The sequence below is a fragment of the Rhinolophus ferrumequinum genome, chromosome 6 (genome assembly GCF_004115265.2).
Source record: "Rhinolophus ferrumequinum isolate MPI-CBG mRhiFer1 chromosome 6, mRhiFer1_v1.p, whole genome shotgun sequence".
NCBI lineage: Eukaryota > Metazoa > Chordata > Mammalia > Chiroptera > Rhinolophidae > Rhinolophus > Rhinolophus ferrumequinum.
In genome coordinates, this window is record NC_046289.1 from 13299117 (window position 1) to 13309696 (window position 10580).

General features: G+C 45.2%; 1 protein-coding gene across 6 annotated transcripts in view; it reads left to right on the forward strand.

Moving 5' to 3' along the window:
• The window catches only part of KCNK10 (potassium two pore domain channel subfamily K member 10), a 118608-nt gene extending 108895 nt beyond the window's left edge, over positions 1-9713 (forward strand). For all 6 annotated transcript variants that reach the window (XM_033107972.1, XM_033107971.1, XM_033107975.1 and 3 more), the window contains exons 5-7: positions 2184-2370; positions 6432-6574; positions 8470-9713. In XM_033107972.1, coding sequence (XP_032963863.1) covers positions 2184-2370; positions 6432-6574; positions 8470-9093 — 954 coding nt within the window. In that variant the 3' untranslated portion in view covers positions 9094-9713. The remainder of the gene's footprint in view (positions 1-2183; positions 2371-6431; positions 6575-8469) is intronic.
• The last annotated feature ends 867 nt before the right edge of the window (positions 9714-10580 follow it).

Below are 10580 nucleotides of genomic sequence, written 5' to 3' on the forward strand. Positions count from 1 at the left end.
AGGGAGGGGACTATATAAGAGCACGGATCAAATTATTTTCTCCTGTTCCCACTTTATATACTGAGTGCCCTCTTGGAAGTCATAGCACGTGGCTTCTTTTTATAAAGAAAGATTGTATTTCTTTAGCTTCCGTATGAATGTTTAGGGAATATATTAATCCAGGAACTGGAACTGCTTACTGGTAAATAAACTGTGTGATTTTGTGCTAAATAGTGCTGGTTTAGATTTCGTGCAAATAGATCTTCTCCACTATAACTCTTCTTATTCATTTAATTGCCCCGTCCATTTTGCCATATCGAATGTAGCTGGGACTCAGGACCCCAGTCAGGCAGGTCTGAATGGTTTTGTTCAGGCGTGATCAGAGATGAGCGCAGCCTTTCCTCCTTTTCAGCTCTCTTGCCCCTTGGAACTTTCCGTTGAAGAGGCAGCACTCATGTTTCTCCTCACAAGTCAGCGAGGAAGAAGGTCGTAGGAGGAAAGGTAGCAGAACTGTAACATAACAAGCTTTCTGTCTGACACCTAGTCATTTACTTGAGTAGCCTTGGCATGGGTGAGCCAAGTGGTTGATCTGAGAAGACTCTTCTAGACCATTTCTGTCCTGGGAAACCTGGCCCAGGTGTCCCGGCTATAACTGAAGCTTAGGAATTCCTGGACGGATTGTCCAGGGACAATTTTTTATTCTCAGCCTGCCCTTCCCAGAAGGGAAACAGGGTGGCCTGTTTTTCACAGAGGTTAGGCTGGTTTCTTTTGTTAGGGGAAGACTCTGGCAACTTTGTTTGAAATGGTGAATAGCCTATTGAGCAACCTGAAAAGCTTTTTCCATCATTACTCCCTGGAGTGAGAATTAATCACATCAGAATTCTAATCTTGGCTCTGCCTCTAATTAGCAGGGTCATTTTATGTAAGTCCTTTTAACCCCGTTTGGCTTCTGTTTCTGCATCTGTAAAATGAGGTTTATGAATCCAAAGGTCTCTCTGCATTCTTAGGTTCTCTGCCTTCTAATTCACCGGGAGCCAATAAAACTAGAAAATAGACTAGAAAATAGATCACATGGTAAGGATTTCCTATATCGATTGCCCTAAATTTGGTGTATTTTTGCAGAAAATCAATCTAGGCAATGTGAAGGGCCCACGCACTCTGGTGTCACAAAATATATTTACGATAGTACATGGTTTTGGTGGGGTTATGGGACTAGGGTCCCTGATGACAATCTCCAATGCCACTTCTGGGAGCTTTGAGAAGACTTGAAGGAGTTTTTAGCTCACAGGCAACGCCAAGCTTGAGTGCCTTGAAGGGGAATACCAATGATGCTTCCGGTCCAGCTTTGGCCTCTATAAGCATGATTCCTTTGCCCCAGTATCAGTGTAATTCCCATTCTAAATGCATTTCTACCTCTTCACTACTGACTCCTTTAGAAGCTGACATGAGCTGAAGCTTCTACTAACCCATTTTGGACAGTGAGCCTGTCGTTCTGACTTGTCGTGCTGTCCCTTGCAGGTAATATAGCCAACAAACATGATGACCACAGCACCAGCTCAAAATGTGTGTGTAAAAGAAAAGTATGTTATAAAAGTCCAATCTCAGCAAGGGAAAGGAGGGTAAAGGAGCACTTGCCTGCAGCCTGCCAGAAATGTGGATGGGGGTGGCTATGTTTTTCTTTTCATCCAAACATTTTGGCCTGTCTCAGGTCAGCCATTTCTTTCCCCCGCAGCATTTCATTTTGACGCAAGGGAAACTAGGTGGAAATCCATCCCCACCACTGCGGGAAGAGCTCCAGACAAGGCCCTCCTAATGGAAGGTCAATAGTACCACCTGAAAAATGGCAGGAAGCCCTTCTGGGGAAAGCATTCTGCTTGCACTAGTGAGGAAGATAGAATCAGCATTTGGGCTGCATCAGGGAACCACACAAAGGACAGTCAAGGCATGACCTAAGCGGGGTTTCTTGACCTGGGGTCCATGAACAGGCTTCATGGAGCCTGAGAACCACCCAGAACACCTGAAAACATCTGTATGTGCATGTTTTTAAGGAGAGGGTTCACAGCTTTCATCAGATTCTCACAAAGCTGCCCCTGACCAAAGAGAGGTTAAAGAGCAGAGACATAATACATTTTCTTTTGTGCCTCTGTCTCTGGATCCAGGGTGATAAAGCTGACTTGCCCATCTTTCTTCTTTGCTGTTCCTAGAAAAAGCAAGTGAGTCAGACCAAGATCCGGGTCATCTCAACCATCCTGTTCATCTTGGCCGGCTGCATTGTATTTGTGACAATCCCCGCTGTCATTTTCAAATACATCGAGGGGTGGACGGCCTTGGAGTCCATTTACTTTGTGGTGGTCACTCTCACCACGGTGGGCTTTGGTGATTTTGTGGCAGGTAAGTGCCCTGGGCATCCCCGTCACTGGGGCCCCTGTGGGTGGGGGAAATATTCCGTTGGCAGTGCTTTCCCAAACCACGAGGAAAGATGCTGTGGGAGAAGCAAATGAAAAAGGCTCAGCGTTCCCACTGCTATGCACAGGCTCATTTCTAGCCCATGGTCAGCAGTGGGCTTCTGCCATGTGTGAGGAAAGCCAGCCTCTTCCTCCCCAAGACTTCTGTATTAAGTCTCCTTGAATCAACTGATAAAGACTATATTAGCAAGTGGCAAATATGAAACTCTGGAGAGATTAGCATAGAGTTTAGCCTTCAGTGAGCTGCAGGTTAAGCTTCCTGATGCCACCAAAGTGAGGGCCATCATCTTTGAAAGAGTTGTCCTGGGCATGCCCCGCCTCCAGACTTAGGGCTCAGTTGGCTACCAGGAGCTGAGAACTGCCCTCCCACCCCTGAGGGAATATAGTGTAATGGATTCTGCATGAATGTATGTAAAAGCAACAGCCTACATTGTGCAAATAAATGCCAATGAGCTGGGTTGATGGAAGCAAAAGAAAACCACCATCACTTTCATTTAGGGTCTGGGAGTTGAAAATGAAATGAGATCTGGCTTCTTATATGGATCACTTTCCCAGAGTGTGGTAGGAAGGCAGGAATAGAAGAAGGAGGCCACACTTCTCTTTTTCAATGGGATAGCTCTAGGTCAGACAATCGATCCTTTTCTACCTCAAGAAGTGACCACCACCATCCTAAGTTCAGAATGTTTGGGTGGAGTATGTGTGTCCTTGCCCAGTTCCTGGTTAAGCAGCATCCTGGGCATTTGCAGGCTGAGCTCTCAGGCCGACTGTCCTTCACTTGGTACACGATCCCGCTGTGCCTTGGTTTCTCCACGGAGGACAGTGCACATAAGTATAGGTCTGGTCCTGGGAACCTGGAAAGCAGGAAATTCTGGATGGGATAGTGGAAGCTCATCAAAAGGTGTGGGTGCCTCCTTGTTAATTCTGTGATAAAGATAACTGGAAGAGTGGTTTTATAGCTATTCCAACCGGGCAGATGAAAACTGATGTCCGCTTTGTAGAAATACCAGCTTTTGTTTTTCTTTCTTTTTATTGACTAAGGACTAAGAATTGCAAAGTCAAAGTGATTAAAAATTGTTTGCAAAAATCCTGGGGCCTGGGACCCCAAGTTTTGCTTTTGCACAGTGCTCAACTATTGTGCAGGGTAGCCATTGCCCTTCACCTTGAGGGGCAAGTCACCTGATGCCGTCTGATTAGAGGCCTGAAGCTCTGGAGAGAAACCACAGAGAAACTGAGCAAAGTAAGATGAACGATTGTCCAGTTCATTCCTTAGCATCTTCCAGAGCTGGTCTGTGGGAAAACTCAGTGGAGCTTGATGCTGTAATGACAGGTGGCGTTCAGAACTATTTCACAGACGTCTTTAAGTTCCCCCAAAGTGTTACTGGCCCTAGGCTGTGCTTCAGAGCACTCTGTGCTCACCCTGGGCTGTCCGGGGGACTGTTAGAGGACACTTGTGACAACCCCTGCCTGCTCTCTAACACTGCTCAATTCAACCTGTTAATCTGGGCACAAATAGCACCGCCCCGGGAATAAGAGATTTAAAAAGGATTTATGATTTTTGTTTCTTCTTATTAGACACCAGGGACAGTGAGCCCTTAGCACACACTCGCACTTGACCTTATCTTTACTTACCCAGTAAGAACATGACCTCCGCAGTCACAGACAGGACACTATTTTAATTCCCTTCTTTACTGCTGATTACAGAGCCACATTTCCTTGTCCTGAGGTCTCCACAGACAGGGCTTTCTTATGGTTCACAGTGCTGAATGTGATCACGCCAGGCCCTTCTAAGCCCCAGCTTCTACAGCTTACGTAGACCAGTCTGAAGAATGCGTGCCTTAAAAGAGTGGGAGTGTGTCACAACCTTTTGGCAATACTCTGGCAGTGATAGGGAAGGATGCCCAATCATTTAAAAAGGTATATTGGCAAGAGTTGATGGTTGCTGTGATTTAACACAGTATCAGCTGTACTAGAAATATAATCAGGACCTCGATTACCACGCAGGATTAGGTGCTGGTTTATTTTGTAGCTGGCTTGCTTTAGGACAGCCAGGCAACATTCCAACGTTTCACAACCTCGAGTGGGAGCACACACAGACCTCCGAATTCTGGGCAAGCAGCTGATACAGAAGACACAGGAGGGTGGTTATCGCTTTGTTCGCTAGCGCACTCTAGTGACAATCTTTGTTGGGTGATGGTGACTGGCTAAGGTAAATATTTACTCTCAGATAGCTCCAAGGAGAAAGCTGCAGTTTTCTAGTCTAGCGCAGAAACAAAATGAACCTCAGAAACCACTTAATGTTGCAGGAATTCCAATGGTATATCCTAGAGAAAGCTGCAGGGGAGAGTTTAAAAGGGAAAAGAAAAAAGGCAGCTAAACCACACCTGAGGGGCTGGCCACAGAGGCCTTTAGCAATGTTTGGAATTCTGATTTTAAGATAAGTCAGATAGAAAAAGTCAAGAACCATATGGTTTCACTCATGTGGGATACAAAACTGAAAGCAACAAACAAGTAAACAAACAAACAAAAATTGGTATATACAGACAACAGTATGATGGTTACCAAAGGGAGGGGCGGCTAAAAAAGGATAAAGGGGGTCAAATATATGGTGATGGAATGAGAACTGACTTTGAGTGGTGAACACATAATGTAATATACAGATGATGTATTATAGAATTGTACACTTGAAAACAACATAATGTTATTAACCCCAACACATGTAATGTCACACGAGTAAGTGTAATAAGATAAAAAAAATAAAAGGCATACATTACAATGAAAGAAAAAGAACAAAGACAAAACCCTTTTTTCTTTATAAAAAATAAACAAGAAATGGCAGTAGCTGTTGAGACCTCATGGGATGCACTGAAAAGTGGGTTCGGTCACATGGAGAAGAGCCACAGGCCACAGTGCCTGCCCAGCTGCTTTGGGAGGTATTATTGATAACATAAGGGCTCAGTATGGATTTGGCGATGCTAGATGAGGTTACCACCATTGCCCAGTGGGAAAGTCTAGTCATCACTCATGTAGTAGCATAATTACCAATCCACCGCTAATGTCGGTTGTCTTAGAAAGGGCCACCTGCCTAGTTCATCGGGCAATGCCTCTCTCAGAGTGTGAACAGCATCAATTATTTCCTGGAGCTTCCTTACTTCTTTAGGAGAGGGGGCTGGGCTTGGAACCTATTTTTCATGGCTACCTTTGGCAGTGCCTGTGGGAGAGCTAGAATAAATTAGGCTAATTATTTTGAATAAATGACTGGTCCTTTCAACTGAACAGCCAGTCGATGCAATCAGACAACTAGCCAATTTCATTTGATGGATTTTTCCTGTAATCCCTATTTATAACATAAAGGGATTGGACTAGCTGGCCCTGAAGTTCCCTTTCAGTTCTAGCATGGTAATTCTAATTACTCAGTCTAATTGATCCTTTGGATTTGCATCATGTAAACATCCCTCAGCATTAAATCACTATTACGGGATCAAAGTCTCAGGAATGACATTAAGTCTAATTTTACTTCCACACATCCACTCAGCTCTTGGTAAATGCATGTGCACTAAGGAAGGAAGTAGTTCCATGAATTCAAACCATTTGGAAATATTTCATAATATTTTTATTAAATTGAAAGAAGTTCAAGAAAAAAATTGACAACTGGACCTGACCTGTTGTCCTCCAGCTCAAGTCATTCATTGTCAACCTCAGATTGAGAATAGTTGGATTAAATGGGCCACTGACATATTTTTGTTACGGGTATGACAGTTAGTGGTCAAGAATTAAAGGAAGTTAAGCCACAAGTCGTTTTCCCGTAGGAACAGCACACATCTTTTCCTTGCCTTCCAACCCCTGTCACATCTTGTATACAGCAGGCCTAACAGTTAAGTGTTAGATGGTGGTGGGATGATGACATCTCTGCTGCATGGACCAGAATATGTTTGTTTTGCAAAGAGCATATGCTAGATCCTGGTTAAAGTAACATTTGGTTGTTTTCAGGGGGAAATGCTGGCATCAATTACCGGGAGTGGTATAAGCCCCTAGTGTGGTTCTGGATCCTTGTTGGCCTTGCCTACTTTGCAGCTGTCCTCAGTATGATCGGAGATTGGCTACGGGTTCTGTCCAAAAAGACAAAAGAAGAGGTAGGACCCCCTTCCAGATTCTGTGAATATTCTTGAGATCAGATGAGATCATGTCAAGAATTTCCTGTCTCTGTTCTATTGGCTAGAGCAATTCTCACTAAATGGTGGGCTCCTAAGGCTTCCTGGGTTTGAATCATTACCTAAAAGCCAAGTTAGATTGAATAGCAGTTATTTTTGGATCTTTTTCTGGCAGGTGAGAAAATTTGGCAGGTGACTCACTTACCTACCAGCCAATGGATCCTGGAAAGGCTAGTAAACAAGAACTTATTTTTAAAAAGGAAAAGGAAAAGAAAAGGAAAAGAAAAAAAAAGAAATAGCAGTCGTAGACTATGTTGAAGGAAGTGTGCGATTGCCCCTTATCAGTAGATATGTGGGGGAGGCTTAAAAAATTCATAAAAAGCTTGGAAAAGCTGGCCTGTCCTTCAGGTGTACAGGCCTTGGGATCTGTATGGGAATGCAGTTGAATGCCAGTCTTTCCCCATTCTGTAGGAGACTGAAGTCACTGAATGGTGGCCAGCCATGCATAAGTGTCCTTGAGGGGTTCCTTTCACCTGTGTCCCCTTCTGGTTGTCTGGTCTGTACAAATAAGTATATCCCTGTGGCCAAGGGCATGCAATCTTTACTCCCTCATATAAATGTGCACAGAAACCTACAAAAAGGCAAGAAAAGGAAGGCATAAGAAGGAAAGGTAGATTTCATGAGTTTTTTCTAAAAAGTCCATATAGTTCTTCTAGAAAGAGAGGAAAAGAAATAAGAAAGGAGGCAGCAAGGGAAAGAGAAGGGAAGAGGTAAAGAAAGGAAAGGAGATAAAAACTAAGGAACTAAAAAGAGGGACAGCCTCTTTAAGGGCAACTGTTTACTTCCCAGACTATGGTCATTCTGTGTAGAAGGCCCCGGGAGAAAGTCGCCGAGTGGAGAAAGTTTCCTGGGCACAATGTTCCTTTTCCTGGCTTACAGAGACACTGGCAATGCAGTCTGCATCCAGTCTGATGCCCCAGATAGCTAACTCACCTGCCAAAAATCAGCTATAATGAAAGAGAGAGTAACAATATAAATAGTGACTTTCTTCAGTGCAAAAATCTGAGTTGCTCATCTGTATAGGAAAGCACAGGACGGGTACTATTTGCCTGCTGAGTAAGAGCCCTGAAATTGGGTACTGCTGCTCCCACAAAACCTCACTCTAAAGAAGCATGTTCTGTGGGCTTTGGCAGAACACGCCCCCTTTATGCATCATGACCAGAGAAATTTGGTCACCAGGTGCCTTGGAGGGTCTTCTTAAACCAGGGCAAGCCTGACAGCACTTGACCACAGCATGACCCAGGTACAGGGTGACCAACAGCCCCGATTGGCCCAGGACTGAGTGGGTACCTAGGACATAGGACTTTTCCTTTTAAAATCAGGACAGTCCCAGGCTAACTGGGACAGGTTGGTCACCTACCCAGATAGAGGCATTGGAGGGACAGGGAAGGGCAAAGGACCTGCTGAACACATGCTTTGTGTCCAGGACTGAGCTACATGCATGCCTTTATCTCATATGACACTAAAAACTCTGGATGTGGTTCCCCACCCCCACCCCCCGTTATGTTGGAGGAATGAGGCCATACAATTAAAGTCGTGGACACATGACTGGATCCCCATCTCCAAATTTCAAACTTCCGTTGGGTTCTCCAGCACCTGTCTCCTTGAGTCATCTGCTACCTTGAGATGGGTGTTTAGGCCACAGGAGGGTCTACAGCAGAGGTAGCATTTCACCCCTCCCCCTGGATGTGTGCTCCACTGCCTCGGGCCTCCCCGTGAACCATCCTTCCCAGGGGACCCCCCAGGGCTGTGGGTGCTGGGGGCTCTGGCACAGAGGAATTTATCAGCGAGTTGTTGCTCTTCTGTCTCTCGGCTAGGTGGGGGAAATCAAGGCCCACGCGGCCGAGTGGAAGGCCAACGTGACGGCCGAGTTCCGGGAGACGCGGCGGCGGCTCAGCGTGGAGATCCACGACAAGCTGCAGCGGGCGGCCACCATCCGCAGCATGGAGCGCCGGCGCCTGGGCCTGGACCAGCGGGCCCACTCGCTGGACATGCTCTCCCCCGAGAAGCGCTCTGTGTTCGCCGCGCTGGACGCCGGCCGCTTCAAGGCCTCGTCCCAGGAGAGCATCAACAACCGGCCCAACAACCTGCGCCTGAAGGGCTCGGAGCAGCTGAACAAGCACGGGCAGGGGGCCTCCGAGGACAACATCATCAACAAGTTCGGGTCCACCTCCAAACTCACCAAGAGGAAAAACAAAGACATCAAAAAGACCTTGCCCGAGGATGTGCAGAAAATCTACAAGACGTTCCGGAATTACTCCCTGGACGAAGAGAAGAAGAAAGAGGAGGAGACGGAGAAGATGTGTAACTCGGACCACTCCAGCACGGCCATATTGACTGAGTGCATCCAGCCGCAGGCCGGTGTGGAGAACGGGATGGTCCCCACGGACACCAAAGACAGGGAACACGAGAACAACGCATTACTTGAAGACAGAAACTAAGTGTTAAGGACATTGGACTTGATGAAGCGTTGTGGTTTTTTTTTTTTTTTTAATACTCACCCTGAGACACGTGCCTTAAACAGATTTCTCGTTAGTCCGAAATTACATAGCATTGAAGAATATATTTCACTGTGCCATAAACGACCGAGAAAGCTCGCTCTGCCAAAAGGAATCAAACAACAAGGACTCCACTTCCCATTGGTCATGACATTGGTCATGGCCGCCAATGTCAAGCGCGCTTCGGTGGCAAGGCTGTCCCCTGTGCAGCGCCGCCCAGCCATGGCACATAGAAAAGGGCAGCTATTCCTTAGACCAGCCTTCTGAAAGGAACAGGTGTGTCTTTTAGATGGAGTCTCATTTCCTGAACCTACCGTTAGTGATATATGCACACATGCACAAGGGGACCAGATTGCGGGTGAACTGGTACCTGTAACTAGGGTTAGAGTTGACATTTTTGGCATGTTGCTCTGAGCTTGAATTTTGATACAAACCATTCAGTGCATAGCTAGCCTTTCTAAGCTCCAAATGAATGTCCATGGGACCTGAGAGCACGTGGAATTTGTTGGAAGCAGACCAGAGCACACATATTAAAAGGTGCAATTGCTTTCCTCATTACAAAAGAAAAAATAATTGCAAACATCACACTGTGGATATCACCTTAACCAATGACAGAAGCCTACTGAATTTTGTCTTTCTCAAAAGGGTAGGTGGTCCAAACGAACTTGCAAGCATTGGTGAAAACTCAACCTCAACGGCTGCATGGTTACAAGCAAAAATCATGCATTTTCCTCAGTGGGTGCATTGGTGAAAATAAACTGGTTTTGAAATGTTCATGTTCACTTTTCTAGTGGAACTTCAGTTATAACTTGTTTTTATAAGAGGGGGAAAGATACCAAAACTATTGCCTTGCATGATGCCAGTGGCTTGCTGTTCTATCTAGCTGATCCTAAATTTTTATAAAAATAGACATCCTGCATGTCTGAGACATACCAAGGAGGACCATGGCATCATTCCATCTCAGGGCTTTTTGTCCTTTTGGGTGTCTTAGGGTAGACATAGTTACAAGATCCAGTCTTGCTATCTCCAAACAAAAGGAAAACTAATCCCTCAACCAACCCTTGTACGTACAAGAAGATTGAATTGTTTTAATTGCTTGCAGCTTAAGTGCCATTAATGCCATTTAAAAAATAATACTGAAAAGAAGTATTTAAAATATTTTACTTTTATGTTTGGGCATTCCTTTCTTTTGAAAGCATTACTTTTCCTTGCTTGTTTCTTTATGTCATACCTGCTATTGGAACACCAACTGGAACACCAATGTGACTGATTGTTTCAAGGCAGACAATAACCAACACGTGGTAATTATGATTACTCTGTGAGGTTAAAACATGAGTGAAGGAAAGTGGGGGAATGGCTAGTCATAAGATTTGAGAGGAAGTATTTAAATGGCTTTTTGTCAGAAAGGGAAAAATACGAACTAGGCCAAT